This window comes from Ixodes scapularis, unplaced genomic scaffold (assembly GCF_016920785.2).
Source record: "Ixodes scapularis isolate PalLabHiFi unplaced genomic scaffold, ASM1692078v2 PGA_scaffold8__174_contigs__length_109621045, whole genome shotgun sequence".
Classification (NCBI taxonomy): Eukaryota; Metazoa; Arthropoda; class Arachnida; order Ixodida; family Ixodidae; genus Ixodes; species Ixodes scapularis.
In genome coordinates, this window is record NW_024609883.1 from 104,058,755 (window position 1) to 104,079,556 (window position 20,802).

Consider the following 20,802-nt stretch of genomic DNA (forward strand, 5'->3'; position numbering starts at 1 on the left):
GAGCTTTTCTCCCGTGGGCTTATCTCCGGTGAGTTTTTCTCTGGGATTCCTGCGAATCATGCAAGTCATTACACGAGAGGGCAATGAAATAGATATAAACCTTGTTTCAAGTTTCGAGTCGAGTCCGTACGCAGTCACCGCTACGAGCTGATGGTACCAATCAATCAGCGTCAAAAGCGCGCCAAAATGGAGTTCTTCGTGTTTCTGTACGCGTTCTGCCATCGCTGCACCAATCATGTACAGAGAAGCCCCAGGGACTTCCACTGTTGACGTCTTTTGACCAGTCCCATTAGCTCTTAGCATCGTGCGTCCGGATTTTAAGTGAAACGATGTATAGTTGCATGTCCGTACCTTGTTTCACCACAAGTTGGCGAAAGGGCAACGTCATTGCGTTCATCACTTTTTCTGTATGTCATAATCCAACCAAATGCAGAGTGTGTGCCACGGGGGAGGTCTTTACTGTTTGAGGCCAGAACTGGGGCGCTAAGAACGAAGACTTATAGGGCAAAATTCGAAGATATAGATACAGTTTGTTACATATGTGGAATGGAGAGCGAAACTATCGAACACCTGGTTTTGAGGTGTTCGATAGTCTTTTGTGTCTGCCGTTGTGAAGGAACTCAACGGCTTCTAACAAAGGGTAGACCTACGAAAGGGTTCTACAAGCCGATGAAGGTAGAGCGCAACCATGGTGCACATCACTCGAATGTTTACAAAATAAAAAAGAACAAGTTTGTCATTTTGGGAAGCAATGAAAGCACGTGCTACAGGCAAACTCTGAAAGTGACATAGGCAAGAAACATGTTAATTGAACACGTATATGGAACAAGTTATTCTGCTCCACAGTCTTCCGCTGTGCAGTCTGGTTATGCACAATCAATCGTTTGCATGAGGCACAAAAAATAGACGTATCCAAGTTGAATGCACAATCCAACAAGTGGGAATAAAAACAAAAAACATACTTACGATTATCAAAATTTTATTAATGTATTTACACTTACCACTCGACACCCAGAAGTCATGGCAAGTGTAAAAAACGGTAATATATTAGGAGTATTACAATATAAATAAATTAGAATACGCTCAACTGGCATCATAAAAAAAAACAAAAATAAAAAACAACGGGATCCATAATTAGGGTTTATGAAGCAATCACCCTCGAAAGCCTCGTCGAAAGTTTACATGCTTAGGGGGCAATGAACTTGAAGAAAATCCAACGTACAAGCGCAATTAATTTAACAATATTCTGCATGAACCAAAGTTACCAGCCTTGATTATCACAAAAGGGTGGGTTAAACAAATGATGTTGGACTGTGGTCTGAGTCAAATCAACCTATACATGTTTGTAATACATTTAAATACCCATCATCAAGCTACATTTTGCTGTATGTCGTATTATACAAATTTATTTTTCTGAGCTTATTATGCTGATCTGCTTAATAATAGATTGATCTTGTAATGTGATATATTTTTCAGCAGTATACTAGGAGAAAGGTAATGAGCTGGTCTGAAAGTGTCAATGTGCAAATGAGATCTGGAACTGTTTGACTTGTATGTGTAGCACTTCAAAGCTAAGAAAGCTTTTGTATTGCCTTAGTGAAACTGTAATCTTGGGAAAAAAACTATTTTATGCGAATTGTAGCTCGAATCGAATAGTGCCTCATCCTTCGGAAACTTTCACAGTTCCCCACAGCACACTGGGTCTCTTTGAAGAGTTGAAGCTAGGAGTGACACAGCCCTATTTGATTCAAAGCAGTACTCGCAAACCCAAAGAAGGTACAACTTACTTTGCACATATGGTACACTTGTCCTCCAAATGTAGGACTAACAGATTTCCGAGCTACCGCAAATGCGATGGAATAACCACATATCTTGTATGACTTGTGGAGTTAACTAAGGAGAAGTTTCTGAAATGTCATCGCATATAGAAGCGATAGTTGCCTAGAACTTGGTTCTCTTGCCGCTGAAAGTCTAACCTCCTTTCATATTGAACCTTCCCGGTAATGACTAGCAGGTCTGAGGATGTGAACATTCGATTGCTGAGTGTGAACAAACATCAGATCAGACATATGGAAGCACCCAAAAATAAAACCTGATACACACTTTCTATACAGAAACAACTGCCCCACAGGGTGTTGTGGGGCATAACACAAGTAACAACCAAACAACGTTCTTTAAACAATATGCTCCATAAAAAAGAGAAAAAAGGACAGGTACATAACATGAAGCACATCGTCTTGCGCTCCTCTCCTTTTGTTCCTGTTTTACAGCTCATATTGTTAAAAGAATCATGTACCAACTGGCCCATTTCTTTCTTCATTTTAATGCTAAACAACGATTTTAAAGCTACAAATTATGCCTAAGCAATGTTTTAGTGTGGAAACCTGACCTACCACATGGTCTCAAAAAGAAGTATCCATCACATCACTGAAGGATTTCCAGCGCTAGTAGAAAATCAAAACTGATTTGTTTTTATTGCACTCTTCTGGTTGATGAAATGAGAATAAATTCTGATTTTGAGCTGCTTCATGGTGTATAGCACTGCCATATTATGGTACTGATACATGTCAATCAGCTTATAAACATCATAGATGCTGCATTGCCAAATGGATCCCCATAACACACGTCAAGAACGCTTTCCTTGGCTTTTGTGGCATGTTCGTTTCAATTAGAGAGACTATGGGTTGACATGTTTGAGAAGTCTGTAAGCCAATCAAACAGTGCTCCTTTTTATAAATTGCAAAACACAAATCTATTCCATTTGGTATATCAAGACTGTCAGAACCTTTACACGACATACAAAAGGGTTCTGTTTTAGGTAATGTATAGTTCCTTATTTTGTTGTTTTAGACAGAGGTTAATGCTTATACTTCCTCTCAAAATTTACTTCTACACTGCAGACACAAGCATGAAAGCATGGCTCTGCGGAATGTTTTGTGTACGAGCACCGAAACATTAAAAGGCGCTTTCGAAAACTACGAGCTTGCTCCCATGCCTTTGCCAGTACTGAAGTCAACCTTTGAGACGGACTCTTGAACGGCCTAACTCGCATGCATGCTCTGTCCTCATCACAGTCTCCTAAATTTTCGGTAGTCGAGATGAGCCGCCTACCATCCACGAGCTTTTACAAACACATCCGAACCAAAAACAAAATAAAAAGAAGTCGTATTGCACGCCGTTTCAAACAGTCCGACCCACATTGCGCCTTCCCCCCCTTCCCCCCCAGCGTCACAAAACGCCCCGATCCCCAACTCACTGCAGCTTAGAGAGCGCCTTCCATAGTCGCCGCTGCCGACCAAGCTCCCTCTCAAACTCCCGCTCAAGGTTCCCGCTCTGCGCGGAGAGCTCCTTCGCCAAGAGTGTCGCGTGGCCGAGGATCTTGACTTTATGCACGCCGGGCCGCCCGCACAGGCTCGGCACCGCCATCCGCAGCTCCTCGAACGCCGAGTTGATCTCGTCCCGACGTTTCCGCTCCTGGCTGCTGTGCTCCCTCCGGCGATCCGACTCCGTCACAAAGTGGGGTGGCCTCCGCTGGCGTGCCCCGTCGTTGCAGAAGAACGGCAACGGCAGGATGGAGAGGGCGTCCTGCTTGCCCCGAACAGGCAACTGTGGAAGCATCGAGTGTCGTCTTTCTCGTGGCAATGCGTTTCGATGGATCACCCCCGGCGACGACGGGCTCGGGAAGAAGAGACTTCCGGGTGATGCTGCAGCGTCGCCACTTGTTGTTGTCAACCATGGAACGAGAGGTGTCGCCGGTGACGTCTCGGCGTGGGCATGACGGTGGTTGCGGGGCCAGGAGGGCAGTGAGTGGCTGATCACGAGCGGCGGGAGAGGCGAGAGGTGGTGCTGCCGGAAGTGATGCAATTTTGATCCAGTGTTTGCCGAGTTTTCGTCGTCACTCTGCCGGGGATCGGCGTAGTCGTCGTTAGCACTGTCCGTCTCAATGCTCTCTTCTACCTCGCCGTCTGCAAATCAAACAAGTGGGATGGCTGTCGGTGATTATGTGTCTGAGCATTGTTTTCACTCGGGCTACAGACACGTCTGATTGTGATACAATTCAATGTCACAATAAAGCCCATCTGTACCTGCTCTCACAATGTTTAGGTGGCAAAAATTCTGGGCAGGTGGTTGGACTTTAGAACATTATAAAACTTGTTACCCATGGGAAAGGTGGCACAGCAGGTTTTAGCGTAATCTAATGTCACCTAAAGTCTACATACATTTGCTACAACTTGCATTAGGCAAATGAAGCATTTCAGTTAGACGGAACTTACACCATTCAACATGAGCAGGAATGCATTTAAGGTTCAGGAACATAACAGGTGCCAGATTGATAAAAACTGAACTACCTAGTCGCAAGGTTTCTGCCGAAAATAAACTTTATAAATACGGACTAAGGACAAAGCAAAAACTAGTCGAACATGGGATATTGGTAGTTTTTTTCCCTAGGCAGAAGTGGTTTCCAAGATTAGCAATCCCAAAAATGACATGAGAGGAGATCAAGAGTCAACCAGATTGTAAAAAAACTGAGGGAACATTCTAAAAAAAGGTAAAAGCAAACCAAATATTGCACAAATATGGCCCCATGATGCAAACCTTCCAGAAACTGTACACTTGGTAGTGAGAACACACAGGAATTGTAACTAATAAAATAAACACTGCTAGACATTTTGGCAAGAGCAAAAAGAGTTCCATGAAAGGACTAATCAGTCAGTTGGTCCAACATGCTGCAGAAAAATCAAGCATGACCAAGTGCACTAGACACCGCACACTCTGAACAAGGGTATGGCTATCCAAACACACACCAAGCAATCATAAATGTTTGTTGTGAACCTGAAGGTTTCTCGCAACAATGTAAAGGTTGAGCCAATACAGCATGCATGCTACAAGAGGAATTCCTCCTTGTTGCACGCTGGGACATGGGGAATGACCCTGGAAATAAAAGAAAATTGGCGTAAAATTTTAAGCACTTATAAATTCAACGACAAAAAGTAAGAATATTTGTACAGCCACACCTTAGCAGTGCACACTAATCTCTCTAAAAGCATACACATTCTGTGAAAAGTCAGTAACAAACACCAAAAGATTGCAATTCATCATAATTGGAACTCTTTTCTGGAAGACTTGGAATAAAAAAAAACAGAGCTAAAACGTGATGCCTTGCCGCTGACTCACACTTGGCAACCCAGAGCCGTATATTGGGAGAGTTTGGCCAGTGGGTGTGGCGACGAAGGCTCCGGAGAGGAGAAAAGTAAATGAAAGGGAGGAGAGCGCCGAAGGAGCGAGAGAGAAAGAAGAAAGCAGAGAGGAGATGACCGCTATTTTTGAGCAACGCTGTCGGAGACTGGTCGGTGAAGAGCGCTGCTGAGGCTACGCGTCGTCTGCTACGAGCCGGCTTCTTTTTCGCCTGAATAAAAGTTTGTGGCCATACGCCGAAAAATCTTCATTTATTAGCTTTTTAACCCACCAAGGAATAACAGAATGTCATTTTCTTGCCAGAGCCAGCGATATAAAAGGCAATAATCGAGATTTAGATGCCGATCCCACGCATTCCGCCGGGAGAATGATCGAAGATGGCGGTTCTCCCCACTCAGCTGCGAGCAGCCGGGAGTTTGCGCGCATGCGCTCATGCCTCTCGCTCTGCGCCGCGTGCTGATTGGCTCGCTCGGGAGGAGAGCGTTACGGCGGCGAGATCATAGACTGACCAAACTCTCCCCATATACTCTGTGGCAACCCAAACAGACACTTGACTGGTGTGGCACTACGAAATTGTGACCAAAACATGAAGGTAATAGCATGCACGCTAACTGAGAGCATTACAGGGCAGAAGAAGCTGGGTTGCACTGTTTTTGTGTCTTTTCCGGGCCCAGACAAAGGGGATGCAAATGCATAAAACAATGAAAGACATTAATAAAAAAAAGTTTGTCCCTCCCCCAGAAATCATTATTCAGTGGCTTCCTAGAGAATGCCGTTCTGCATAACAATTGTTTGGACATTATGCCGGTCATTGCTGCAGGACTACTTTGGTCTGGCAATGCCCAATGTGGGACCTCGTAGGAGTCGAGAGTCTGGCAAACCAAGTCAGGAAGAGATCTCAAGCTGTTCCTGAAGTGAGGAACCGAGCCTGTAGGGTAGAAAAATGAAGATTAAAAGCAAGAAAATACTGTAAGCTATGTTACACCCCTACCTATGTTAAGTGAGAACATGCAAAAAGTTCCATTCCCTGAAGAAAAAAAATTTGGCTCCACCAGCAAAGCAAAACATCAGAAGTGAACAAAGAAGTGCATTTAACATATTATTTTTCTGCCACACATATAACAGTAATGGAAGTGACATTTGACCTTTTGTAGCAGGTTCTGTAGCGGGCAAAATATTGGGTTGGAGCAGCCATGATGCTTTATGAGCAGATGCCCACAACTGTTAGCACTTCCCTTCAAATCGACTGCATTGCTAAATGAGTTCATCTGTGAAAATGATTGAGGGTTTTACATTGACACTGGAACATGTCACTTATTTCATTTATTTACCATTAAACGCCCCGAAGGGCATCGCATAGGGGGTTGGGGTTGGGGTTGGGGTTGGGGTTGGGGTTGGGGTTGGGGTTGGGGTTGGGGGGGGGGGGGGGGGGGGGGGGGGGCAGAAAAGCGTAACACTGAATCGGAACAGAGCACACACTGAAAGACCACCAAGAAAGAACACCTGGGAACGACAGTCATCCGGGACACAAGTGTTGTATCTTGTTGGGGGAAAAGTGAGAAATGCGAGTCCAACTTAATATTACCAAGAAATGAATTATGTAGAAAAGAAAGTGAGGTCAATGATTCACGAAATGATTTTGAGTCGGCAATGTCTAGTATGGAACTAGGAAAGACATTTCAATCTCAATGCCTTAAAGGCCGACGACCAGACTCGAGATTCTGCATGGCAGAAGATCCTCCTCACCATGGGGGAGGAGGAAACAGGCAACGGTGGACAGGGTAGAAGGGGGAGAGAAGGAAGCGAGAAAAAAGTGGAAAGCGCGGACTGGTCGTCGGTCTTTAAGGCAGTAATTCTCAACCATCAATGTTTCGCGGACCCCTTGTGGATTGGCGGAGATAATGGAGGATGCCGTTTGTGGTGAAGGGAGGAGGAAGGAGCAGGTTAAATGTAAGAATGATTTAATAAATGGATATGACCAAGGGCAGTGTAAAGTAGACTTCTCTTACTGACATACACACGAGAAAACTCGCCCGAAAACTGAAACATTTCTTGTCGATCTGAAAAAAATAACTTTTATTGCCGGGCTTTACTCTTGAGGCAGGGCTTTGCAGACCCCTAGAATGCCTTCGCGAACCCCAAACGGTCCGTGGACCCCCATTTGAGAACCACTGCCTTAAGGAAAGGCCGAGTTGATAAAGGCGTTAGTTGTATCGGTCAGGTGCTTGAAACTTACTGCTATTGCTGGTTCGAAGTGAATATCTGCTAGGGGGATCAAAAAGGAAACGCTAATATCCTGGTAGTATAGTTTATAGATGAAACACAGAAGATAAATTTTACAGCAATTTTTAAGAAGCGGGAGAGAACTTGATGTTTGAGTGAAGAAACACTTGTGTGGTACGAATAAATGGATGCTGTGAAATGTGCCGCTCAGTTTTGAACAGTCTTGAGGTGTTTTGTAATCAGAATAGATAGGGCACAAAAAGGAACACAGGGCCTTCTATCTACTTGGAAATAAGGCACTGGTAAGAGTAGGTTTAATTTACAATGGGAATTAAAAAATAGTTGGAAAATGAATAGTGGTACAACGCTTCAGTTGTGATTAAGCCCCTCCCGCCTCCCCTTTCGCACTCGGTAGTTTATTTCTCCTGTTAATATAATTTCTGCAGAATTTCAGCAAAAACAGCATATCCTGTAAATAAAAATGCTTCCCCCAAGTTTCAAGAATAAACCAAACTCAACACTCTTGTATGATCAACTGCAAAGACCACCACCCAGGTGTAATATGAAAGCCTACATTGTTTCAAAATTTACACTGCTTCTTAATGGCACTGGAACCATCGATCGACGGAGGAACGGAAACTACCTCAACTACTGTATCTATTCAGATATCGACAGATGTTTCCTTTTTCCTTCTTCTAGGCACAGTTTTGAAGATTAGAGATCAACCTACAATCCAGGCCAAACAAGGTCGACCTGTAATAATACTGGGCATAATTTCTGTGCAGGTATTTCACTAACCCGGGCGCTCCCCAATGTCGGCCGCTGCTCCTAGCACCCCGGTGCAAAGTGTGAAGTTTGATGCGCATGCGCTGGGGAGAAGAGGAGAAGGGAGACACAAGCGGCGCAAGTGCCACTGTACTTCGTAGCCATGGCACGGAGGCATGTGGCAGACACAATAATGAAATGATATCATCAGGAGTTCAAGACCCTGATTCTGCCTTATCACAGTAACTGCCACCTTAATATTTTGCAAAGTTGTCTCGTGACTTATAGCACATTGCCAACATCATCTAGACCGGCGCTTCTGAAATGGGGGTCTGCAAAGGCGCTCTAGGGATCGGCAAAGCCCTGCCTCATTGGTGGAGCCCGGCAATAAAAGTTGCCTTTTTTTCAGATTGAGAAGAAACATTCCAATTGTTGTTGATTGTATGTTAACGAGAAAAATCTAGTTCACACTAGCATTTATTTATATACATTTATTAAATCATTATCATAATTAACCTACACCTTTTCCTTCCCTTCACCACGAGCGGGGTCCTCCACCATCTCCGTCGATCTACAAGGGGTCCGCGAAACATCAATGGTTGAGAACCACTGGCTTCGATGATGTCGGCGATCAACCAGCCAGCGTGGATGACGAGCAATCTTTATACTACGGTTTGCCATAAGCCAAGACGAATCAGACGCTACGAGCCAATGTGACCAAACGAAGAGCATCAAAGTGCGAAATCATGACGTTCATTATTTTCCTGTAAGTGTTCTTTTATCGGCTAAACCAGTCAAGTGCAGCGAATATCCTGTAACTTGCACTTTTAGTAGGTTCTTGATTTTATGTGTTCGAAACTTCGACTGTGCTCTTACCTAAGATGAAAAACTATACAATGAGTAGAGACACAGTGAAATACATATCTGTCCCCATTTTCCTTTCCTTCTACTTCTCTAAACATTAGGGTCAACCAATAATAAAATATTTTTATTTCTCGCTTCGTTTAAGCCAATCTCAGCGCAGGTGTGCCGCAATTCCTAACAAAAATGGCATTTTGGCGCAAGATGTAGCAGACTTTCGATCATGGCGCAATTGGGTGCAGCACTTCCATCACTGATATAGCGTTTAACAAAAACCCGAGCTACCGGAAAGGGACAGAAACAAGCTAAACACGGTATTGCCACTGTTAGGCACCATGAATATGACGAAACGTCGAAAGAGATCTACCAGAATGCCTTACATTGAGAAAGACATCTGCCAAATGTTCTTCTAAGTCCTGTATGGCACAGACACTTGCATGCTTCAGAAGTACACACAAAATAACATTCAAGGGTCATTCTAGACAGTGATTGCAATAGCCTTCAAAGCTGTGGTGCCAACACAACAGTCAAAATGGTTGCACTTGACCAAGTGTGATTGCACTGCCCATTCTTTTATAATCACTGACAAGGTGGGAACAGCAGGGAGGAGCTTCAGTTGTCCTGACACCAGCACGAGCTTCTTACCTTCGACCAACGTGAGCACCTCCAGCGCGTGCAAGCAGCTGAAGAAATGCGAAAGCGCACGGAGTCTGCTGGAAAGTAGGTATTCGAAAGACACATGGTGTGGTTCTCACCCTGTCAATGAATATAATCATAACCAAACACAACCTAAAAAAAACAAAAAAACTGTCAATCAATTTGTTTATGAGAGCCGATGCAGCAATGCCGAAAAAACTTTGAGCCGGTGTTGCCAACTCAAAAATCGAGAACGCGCTAAAGTAATCTCTAACAACTGCCAAAAGCCGCTGAACTTAGACGCGAGCCAAGAATGTCCATTCTAACACCACGTCTCGACGTCTGCTCCCGACGAGATCGCTCCGCCCCCGTAATAGCTCAATGGTGTCGCAACGGTTATTCCCGCTGAAATTGTTTGTTCAATAAGCAAAAATAACGACCCCATGGCACTAATTCAATGCACAAATTAAGCTATTTACGATTGATAAGTGTAAAGTGAAGAAAACCTTCTAGACCGCCAGAAAGCACGCCAACGTGACTTGAAAACAGCCAAGAATCCTGGCAGTCACAAAATGACAATTTTCTCCCGCTAGGTGACTAAACATGTGCTAAATTTAGTGGAGAAACTGCAAAACCGGCCACACTGCTTTGAACTGAAGGCATGCAATTCGCATGCCGTATATCCATCACAATCTAATCCCCGATCACAAAGGCATCACAGATGCCATCATTGCAGAGGGGAACTCAGATCAGCTGGTCAGGCTTTCACAAAATAATTTAAAAGGTGCAGATGCTATCAAGCTCACATTTCATGAAATTTTGGATTCCCAAGCACACAAAGACCATCATTAAGTATTAGCAGAGTCCCAATGCTAGCACAAAACCAAGGGACGGAGTTGGGCTAGAGTTGAGTTGTAATAAATGTAAAGTGTTAATGTCAGGACCTAATGGCAACAACGGATCGGCATCGGACATAGCACCACTTCAACTGGCTGGAGAAAATATGTAGTGTTTTGAGGAGTACGGGGACTTACTAGACCCACATATTTCCACAAGCAAGGACTACAGCAAAAGCTCATTAATTTGAATTTCAAGGGGTTGCTAAAGGATAGTTTGAATTGATCAAACTAATGAAAGTCAAAGAAGAAAGGCAACATTCGCTGCCGGGCACACCCAAGAGTACTCATAACTGCAACCTTTTATTTCCCAAAAAGACCTGCAATCACCTTCTGGTTGATTTCTTGGAAGTCGGATATTTCATACTTCCGGTTAATTCAAATGAATTAAAGAATGCTGGTTGTCCCGCTATGCTTTTAGCGCATTTATAAGCTCCTCAATTCAAACAGCGTCCTTGCTTAATTCATACTACTTGTTTATGGCGGCGGGTTAGCTCCGCCGCTATAAACTTGTGTACTGTGGGAAAGCAATAACCACGAAGCTCGCGGTCATTGCTTTTCCGCAGTACGTGGGTGCTCGATGAGAAGCACACTCGATGGGACTAACCCACCGCGATTATGCAAGCGGAACTGTGCCGACAATCTTCTTTCAATATTCATGCTTGTTCTTTCTTTTTCTGAGGCGGTTAAATTCGAGATTAAAGAAAGAATATTTGCATATTGCAAGTAGATTTATAAACTTCATCCTTTAGGATGGCTGAGTGTTTCTTTAGGTTTAATTTCATGTCAAATCTGTCATTTACATGCCACCTTAATGCAGGCCTTCAACTTTCTGAGGCCACAGTTCAAAGATATAGTTGTATTAAAACTAAGCGAGCTTAGAAGTGGACAAGTGAAAGGTTGGGAAAAAGCTTCAGACACCTTCCCGAGTTCAGCTGGATTTTCGTTTAAGCATGGCACAATGGTGGAAAAAGGCTCGGAGAAAGTATTCGACATTCATTTAGAAAATATTTGGACAAAATCACTATTTGCTTTGAACGTCACCGATGTTTTATGTGTGTGCCTGCTTATAAATGGGCTTGTGTAGAGAAGAGCATAAAAAATTTGCTTGGTATGTGCAGCTATTCTTATAGCAAATTGCTACTTTGCCTCACATTATATTTAGATAGTATGTGCAGCTATTCCTATTGCAAATTGCTACTTTGCCTCACATCATATTTAGATGGAACTTCTGATAATTCGAACTGAAGTCTGTGGCTTCCTAGAGTTTGAAATAATGAGTCAACAGTACATCGCAGCGCCAAAGCAACACTAAAAACAGCACTGACGAAGCGCTGACTTGAAGGTGATTTAGCACTGATACAGTGCTGTGTCACTGCTGTATCACTGATATAGTACAAAGTCAGTGCTGCATCAGCAAGGTCAGCGCTATTTCCAGCACCGAGTAGTAGAGCTGAGGTAGCGCTGTAATGTATGTGTGGATAGGCCTGAAAAGGCAACTCCGCTTCATTTTTGATATTGAGGAAACTATGCAGCTCTCTTCAGCATCATCTAGGAAGAGCACATGTGAAATATAACAATCTAATCTCGTCTATATATTTAATAAATTAGCCAGAGGACCTTCAAATCAGCCAAGTCGTCGAAATTTGCTATCTCTAGCGTGCGACGTGAGGCGCAATCAACAGTGTGGTAAAAGTTGGAGCAGCCAACATTGAGCCATACGTCAGAGTCATGTCTATGTCATTCTCACGTTATGCTTGTTTCTACATCTCAGAGCGAAACTGAACGATGACGTCATGAGTTTACGGTTTCCATGTGATCACCGTAACATAGATGTTTGCGCTGCCCGGCGCGCTTCTTGGAGTTGAGAGCTGGGGACAGTCTGTTTCGTCTCGCCAGTGTCGTAGTTTGAGAAAGATGTTTTGTTTACGATACGAGCGCGGGCCGCATCTCCAATGCCTGGCTGCGATGCCTGGCGAAAGATCCGTGGACTCATGACGTTGTGTTGCTGCCTGCTCAAACTACCAGTTGACCAGCCTGGTGGTTGTCTTTCACAAGTTTCCACACGACAGTGCATATCCGAATGCATGGACGGAAATCCCGTGTCGGTGGAACTCCAGGAAGCCGTTGTTGCCAAATCGCAGCACAATGATCTGTTCTGATTGCTTATGCTCATGACACTAATTTGCTGTCACCAACTAAATAAAAAAATGTGCATGAAATATTTGTTGCACTGTCAAACCAAATGAATGTGCACTGCAGTGCACACCATTTGGTTTTAGAGCACAACTGACATGCCGTGATAAGTATGCTACATGGAGCATACTTATCACGGCATTCATAATTTCCGCCGAATATTTTGCTACTGACAACAGACGCGTAGTCTCCCGTACAGCTTTATAAAGGTACACAATTCAGGCAACTAAAGCAGGAGACAAACGACTACTGTGCCGGTTGCACTACGCACTCAGTGTATGAGTACTATATACCTATGTCTTGCGTCTGTAGAAACAAAGTGCGAAGACTAAGCTATTTCGGGAAAATAAATGTGAACTTGAAGGTTTATGAGCCAGACCTACAAAGCGCATCTGGAATGCCCCAGCGGTGGCCTGATGATTAATGTGGACCATCTGGGGATCTTGTGACCTGTAACCGTGATCTCGGTTACATGGCACCTTTGCCGCAATAACCTCGTGTCAAATTGTGGGCACCTTCGTCAAGATTCTAACCTGCCAATTGGGGATGTGCATATTTGTGGCATTAAGAAAAAAAAACAACAAAAAGGAGTGCAGTACACAGTTTTGATTGGCGCTGAAAACCCACAAACGCGGGGCCGTGCACAGTCAGCTTCATTGCCAAAAACGTTCCCCCTGTGCTACGAGCTCACGATGTATCGATGACTTTCTTTGCGCGGTGTTAATATGGATGGTCCTTTCCTGGCGAAAGCTTTGCCTGTCGCCAAACTTTCGATGACACATTATTGTGGCGTGTGGGGGGAACGATAAATTGACACGTCACCTCACACAGCAGAGCTTTGTGGGCTGTGTGTCTGTGGAACCGAAGTGGGGTCGACCAGTCCGACGCAAAAGCCGGCTCCATAGTGTTTGTGTCGTGCTAAGAAAACAGAATAGATAGATGGGCTGGTTGGTACATCACTGAATGGAAAGCGCCGAATAAACGAGGACGAAGAAGGAGAGAGAGACGGAGCGCTTCGTCTCTGTCGCCTTCTTCGTCCTCGTTTATTCGGCGCTTTCCATTCACAAAAAAAAAAAAAAATTTGCACCATGCTAGCAAACAAAATCTTCCATACCATTCTGCTTCCGAAGCGGCATCTGGGACCAGATGTCGGAGGATTGCGACTGTAGCCACCACGAGTGATCCCCTCGGAGCCGATGCCGGCAGATCGAATGTGAACGGCGAATTGCCCTTGTACTGAAAAATCTTCAAACATTTATTGGAAACTGCTTGACTCAGACGAGCTCAATGAATCATAGCCGGTTATTTCCCATGGACAATCGTGCAACCTTCAGACTGCTTCCGACGCTTGGTGAAACGGGCTGAAGCTGCCCACGAGCCGATGTTCATACGACATATGACGCACCAAACAAGATGGCCGACCAGTAAAGTTGCAGGTTGGTTTCGATTTTGGTTATAGCATATTTCTACAATTACAAGATTGCTTTTAAAAGTTGTTGGGAAATTTACTTGCTGTTCTAGGCTCAGTCTCTTGCGCTACTTCAGTATATATGTATAGATGAAAACGTTCAAATTGACAAACAAAAAAAACTTTTTTTTTTAAGCAGTTTGGTTACGTGTGTCAAAAAATTAATTTTATGAGAAAAAAAACAACCTTTTTAGAGCAATATTGACGGCACAAGACTCAATTTAGCCGGTAGTCACCTCTTACTCTCTCGGCATTTCGGGCGCATGGAGGAGAGGTGGATCGGCTTGGCCATTCACGTTAAGGCGGAAAGAATGCGTGACCATCATCTTTGAGGTGGAAAAGTGTATGACCATTGCATGATGTCATAGACTTTGCGCGCAGAATTTAAAATAAATCTCGTGCCAACAATATCGGTCTAAAATGTTTTTTTTTGCAAAAAATGTATTTTTTGACACGTGTGTCCCAACCAGACTGTTTAAAAAAAAACTTATTTTTTTCGTTTCATGGGACCATTAATGGACATTGGGCTCTATGCGTAGATGCAGCAGAAGGCTCGACATGAAGCACCCCTCTAACCTGAAAGGCAGATGTTTGTGCCTGGGCTGTACCTGCGCTTTCTCTTCTTCCTGCTTTAAGACTAGCAATCGGTGTCGTCACAACTCATCTCGGGAAAGTTTCGGCTGGCAGAGCAACGAAGGTGACAACAGCAATCCAGTAGTTCGTGCTCCTAGCTTCAAAACCTACCTTGTCTAGCATGACTGCTCATTCTGCGGAAGCACATTTGAAATCTAAAAGTGTTGACCTCAGGATCAATGGCAACATTGTGAGATGGCAGTGTAGCCCAGCATGCAACCTAGGACTGTTGCAACATGTCGTGGGTCTCCAATTCGGATGACAAACCATAGACCTATTGAAGCGCTAAAAAGCAGTGCTCTTAGTGATGGATACGAAGAAACCAGCGGAACTCCTAAAGTAGAGCGGCCGCCGGAGCCATCTAGAGGTAGGTGGTGTGCAGTTTGAATTATTTGTGCTGGAGTCGATTCATGATCATACTATAATGGGTTTTTATAACTTAGCCTCTACGCAGTGTGGTCAGCCAATGGCAGTTCAAATGAAGCAAAAATTTATAATATCGAGGTGTAAATTAATTAGCGTTTGCTATATCTAAGGTTTCATGATTTCGGAGTTTCATATTCGTCAAATTTTGAGAGCATTTTCTGGAGTTCATTTCCTATCTGAAAATTCCGAGTTTGTCGGAATTTATTTTTGTAAGATACCCAATGCTTCAAAACTCGGGAGTTTAACTTTGCAGTGTTTCTTGTCTTTCAAAAACAGAAATAAGAATAAATAATACCTGGTTGTACACACGAGCCTCTTCAAAAGGGTGCACTTGTATCAAATAATATTTCTTCAGCTGGATTTGGTGTTGGCACCCGTGCCATTGGCAATACCAATCTGCCCCACGAAAAACCTTGCACACGAGTGATGCTTCGATAAACGTTAATACCATAAAGTCTTTAAACTCCTGGAACTAGTTGCTGGGAAGCTTCTTTTCCTCCCATCCTATCCCATCACCTCATCCCGCAGTTGCACGTGACGGAGTGGTAAAGGATGTCATATAGAAACTTAAACTGTCCCCTCGTTCAATAAAATCTTTGTAGTTCATCGCTTTTATTGTTACAAAATCAAAACCCCTCCTTTCTCTAGGGAGCACAAAAAGTGTGACTGGAAACTGGAACAGTGACATTTGTTGTGATCTAAACGTAGAGTGGCCTACTGACCGGAATTAAACCCTGACAAGATAAAAGGCAAGACCGGGCCTGTTTTGTCAAGAATCCAAGATTTCAAAGGACACTGGTATGGCATTTTCTCAGGAGTATTATTGTCATTCCACCCCCCCCTTTTTTTTTTTTGCATTGGGACATTGAAATTTTATATTTAGCGAATAAATCTAAATTGACAAAAATTTTACCAATGAACGTTTTCGTTTTTTTTTTTTTTTTTTTCAGATTTATTTTAAATAACACAGAACTCTGTGTCTAAGCACACGAACCGGCCGCCCGACCAATGCTACAAAGGAGAAGGGTGCGCCGACAGCAACCACCACGTGGGCTGCAGACCATTACAAAGTCGCTCATCGCTAGGGGAAGACAGTAGTGTTGCGTGGCCTCACGTTCGCAAATCAGGTTTTGTGCTTGTCATCACGAATAATACAACGGCACCAAGAGCTTCAGCTGCGGGAGGCAGGGGAGACGACTTTCGAGGCGCGCAGCTGAAAACCGAACGATGAAGAGTGGAAAGACGTCGGGTAGCAGCAACTACCAGAGGCGTGGGGAACTATTCGAGAGATGGGGGGGGGGGGGGGGCGATGGTAGTGGTGAAGGGGGAAAAAGAGTGATTCTCCTTTCTCTCTTTCTGTATTGTTTACATTACATTTATTAAATACCTGGGAGGGGGAGGGGGGCATTGCACTGCCCCACCCCCTCTTCCGACACCACTTGTGGCCGCGGTGCCTGCAATGCATCGTTGAGTGGTGTACTTGGTGTATCAGATTGAATACGCGCCCGAAGTGGCAGCAAATTATGTCACAGCAGCCGGCAACGCATTTAGTCGCTTGTCACGAGCCTTACTGGCGAAAGAACTGAATGAATACGAGAGCCTCCATAGCCGCGGTGCCGCAACCTGTGGCTACTGACGTTTCTATCGACTGGCAGGCTGCAGAGCAACCTACAGCATAACAGCCACGGCAGGCACATAGCCAGGATTTTGTTTTGGGGGGGGAGTGGGGCCTCCCATGACAAAATGCTGTATGAGGGGGAGGGGGAAGAGCAGGCCCCAGCAAAATGAAAAATTTCGGAGGGGGGGGCCCTCCCTTCCCCGCCCCCCCCCCCTGGCTACGTGCCTGAGCCACTGGCCATATTCACTTCCGCCGGTGCACTGCAACCAGGATCACGGTTGTCGCGTGGCGAGCTGGAAATTGAGGAACCACCAATAAAGACGCTTTAAACACACCAATCCAAGACTCGTTCTAGACACCGTACCGTGGCCGAGCTGGCTTACGAGAGTAAACTCTGCGGTGCAGTGAGGGGTGATGAGGGCAGGCGTGCCTTCAAGCACCTCACCAAATGATTGGCCATACCTGTGGGGCAGTACGAGGTTCCGCCCAACCTGCTGGAGGGACGACCGCTTCGAGGTGGCGACTGTGGCTCCGAGAAGCACACGCAGCAGGAGGCAACGAGACGGACGAAGGCTGCTGCACGTAGACTGACGGCGGAGCTGAACGTCCAACGGGAGCGGCTCTGTGAAGACACTCGAGCCAGTGGCCTGCTTTTCGAGGCACATGCTTGAACCCCAAAGACCAGGGTGCAAAGGCCGCAGTTTGACACCAAATCTCCGACTAATAGTTGCGTCATTTGCAGAACAGCAGAGGGTAGGACTGAACGTTAGGATTTGATCGGCAAGGACCTTAATCCGAGCTTCTGGGAACACGAGCTGATGGGGGCGTTCGTTCGTGAATGAAAAAGAGCATGTGAGGCGACCGGCAACAGGCTGTGGTCGAGGCTACGGTCATCGACAGGATACGAACAGCAGAGGTGTATTTAAGTTCTCCTGCCTCCAGTGCAAGCTTGTTACCTTTAAACATTCGGGCACCCTCCCTGCGAGCTTCGAGCATGCACATGCAGCCAAAGCACAAAGGAAGCCAACAAGTGCATGCTAGTGGACGGGCAACTAAATGAGACGTCCTGCTGTTCTCGCCCTGTCTGTAACCATACCGACTACAAGGGGGAACAGCGGTGGGAGTGTTCCCGGTGGCTCTAAAAAACCCAGGCTGGCCTAGCTGAACAGACACAGGCCTGGACCACCCCACCCCAGCAGGCGAAGAACGTGGCCAGTCTTGGCTGGACACTTGGCGGGGGCAACCGAGCCGGCTTACACCTGGCCACCATTGGAACTTCCGGCGAGCAGTCACTTGTAACAAAGGGGACGCCGATTACGTGGTTATTAGAGATAAACTGAAAATTAACCGGCTCTCAATGTTACTGTGGACAGAGAGGCTATGTTCGACAAATGTTTCGTTTCTCCTAAAAAGAAACAGAAGGGACGATATCGTGTCTGATTGGCTAGAGGCTCAAATGACGAGAGGGAACTTTCGTCTTTGGAGCCTCCAATTCCGTTGTTTTTTAGGAGAAACGAAACGTTTGTCGAACATAGCCCTCTAGTCCTTATATTCCTGACAAAGAAATAAACGCCTCTCGCACACTTAAACAAGTAGCATTCTGGCTATTCCAGTCATCTGCGGCACGGCTGGTTGGCCACAGACATACCATTTTCTTAACCTGTTTGCAATGCACAAGTGCGAGGATGCGAACAAAATATACATTTGGCATGTCCGCGTCTCTTTTCCTCTCCCCTCCCTCCCTCCTCCTCCTCCCTCCCTCCCCCCTCCCCTCCCTCCCCTCCCTCCCTCCCCCCCCCCCCCCCCCCCCCCCAAGCGGGGCTCTCTCTCTCTAACGAAGAATCCCAAAGCACCGAAGTTGAATGAACAGTATCGATATATAATGCAGAAAGTCCTCCATAAAATGAAAAGCGCCCGCACTAACTATATCAAGAAGCGGCGCGAAAAGAGCAGCAATAAAAGAATCGTAGCGCTCTCCTGATACGTGTCGTGGCACGTCACAGTGCGAAGGCTCAGCTCCGGTGGAGAAACCAGATTAAATTTCGTCGAAAGCTACTTACCTTTCTCGATAACAAAAATGCAGCTCTGCGACCGGGCTTAAGAACTTACCTTGCCTCATTTGTCTTAGCTCGAGCCAGTTACATCCCAGGATTTGCAAATACGGAAAACTGCGAGCTCACAGCTGACCGCGTACAGCCGACGCGTGTGCGCCAGCTAGTTTTCTACTGATGCGAACGGGTTAGGTATCGAATAAGGGCCTCGGCGAGTTTGTACACCGTCTCGTGGGATGGTACATAAGTTAAAGCAACGGTTTGCTTCAGTAAGTGAAGAAATAACGGTTTGTAAACACGGCAAAAGGTTCATTTCGCGAGCTTTGATGCTCCCATCTTGCGCTGTGACCTGGCGGATGGATGTTGATAGGTCTGACCTGGTTCTTCAGAGGAACGTCCGGAAATAATGGGCCTCTTATCAATCAGTTAGCTTTACTAGCCGTGGTAAAACAAAAGAAAAGTTTTATGGTGACAGGAACAAAAACTAGAAGCAATAGATTTATAATATAAAAGGTGTTCGCTTAAATAAACTAATCGACTCCTTTATTTGTTTCGGTTTCGTTTTCAGTGCGTTTACAATTGCGCTCTCGTTTCGCCGTACCTCCACATCAAACGAGGGTTCTCCAGTCAGAGCGACAGTCTAACAATACAGCAAAAGTACAAATACGGTTACAACTTAACTAGAATCTTCGAAATACCCCTCCCCCCCTCCCTCTATTTCCGGCCCCAAAAGAAAAAATAATAAATTATAAAATACTGTTTTACTATTGAAAAAAAAACAAAAAACATCTACGCATCGTTGAGTGCGCAGTGTCCGCCCAAATGTAGCCTTAGACGTCCAGGCGATATGCCAAAGTTTCAGAGCTTGCCCTGGCCGGACTAAAAATTTATAAACGATTTTTCAGAAATTCGCAATGGGAAAATGGCCGCTAACGAAGACTGCAAAAATTCTTGTGTGTATGTTTATACAGCCGGAAGTTAGTCTGCCTCAGTGGCCGTCTGGTGTCTCAGCTGTAGATGAGCAATGTAGCCAGGGCAGTACAACCGCTAGCCTGGGGTCTTTAACGCGCACCACGCAGTAGTGATACACGACCGCATGCCGGAACGATGCTCATCCAGATCGAGACGGGCAGGGGTGGGGATTGAACCCAGGAACCCTGGGTTCTGCAGCGCGAGCCCACTCGGCCACGGTAAATATCCCGACTTAGACGATGCATTTTTGAGAATGTGTGCGAAATGTGCACTTCATAAGTGATTTTGAAAAAAAAAAAAAAATAAAATAGTGGGAAATATTTTATTTGTGCATTTCTTGAAGAGATATTGGGCTTTTCGTTGTTCAATTCGTTTCACAGGTAACTTTCTGCTCTGCATGTTTTTGTAAAGAAACGATCACAATCACGCTAGTGCATCTTCAAAAGGCTGTATGAGCATAAAATTGTCTTTGGTAGTTAGCTTATCTTTGGTGGCATAGTAAGGCGTCCTGTAGAAGGTGCGAAGTCAAACTCGCGTTTTTTTTTTTTGTTTTTTTTTCTCCTGCTTTTTTTTTTTTTTTTTGAAAAGCAGAGAAATAAGACACATGTTGTACCTAAAGTTCCTGGATAAGACTTTCCTACAAGTATAACATTCTTTGAAGCGCCGACTGCGTGACGATGCAGGTTTTAGGAAGCGAATGGCGGCGCACAGCAGATGTTTGAACTGAATGCCACCATTTTACTCCAGCGGAATGTGCTTCGTCATTTCTATTGGTTGTCGTTACTTGTAAAAGAAGTATTAAGTTATTTTAGTTGTACCCTGCGACTGGACTGCCCTCGTTTTCTTGACCGCATTTTCCCA

At 45.0% G+C, this 20,802-nt stretch overlaps 1 protein-coding gene across 3 annotated transcripts; it reads right to left on the minus strand.

The window, feature by feature from the left end:
• Positions 1–759: 759 nt before the first annotated feature.
• LOC121833415 (protein S-Myc-like) lies at positions 760–19,289 on the minus strand. Of its 3 annotated transcripts, XM_042286677.1 has the most exons (3): positions 19,028–19,289; positions 17,381–17,491; positions 760–3,965 (listed from the first exon to the last, which is right to left on the minus strand). In XM_042286677.1, the coding sequence occupies exons 1-3, from the start codon at positions 19,035–19,037 to the stop codon at positions 3,253–3,255; spliced, it is 834 nt and encodes a 277-aa protein (XP_042142611.1). In that variant the 5' UTR covers positions 19,038–19,289; the 3' UTR covers positions 760–3,252. The 3 variants fall into 3 exon arrangements, 2 of the variants coding, with proteins under 2 accessions (XP_042142611.1, XP_042142610.1); XM_042286676.1 differs by lacking the exon at positions 19,028–19,289 and having other exon boundaries at positions 17,381–18,630; XR_006076696.1 differs by lacking the exons at positions 17,381–17,491; positions 19,028–19,289 and adding an exon at positions 4,806–5,226 and having other exon boundaries at positions 3,884–3,965.
• Positions 19,290–20,802: the final 1,513 nt, after the last annotated feature.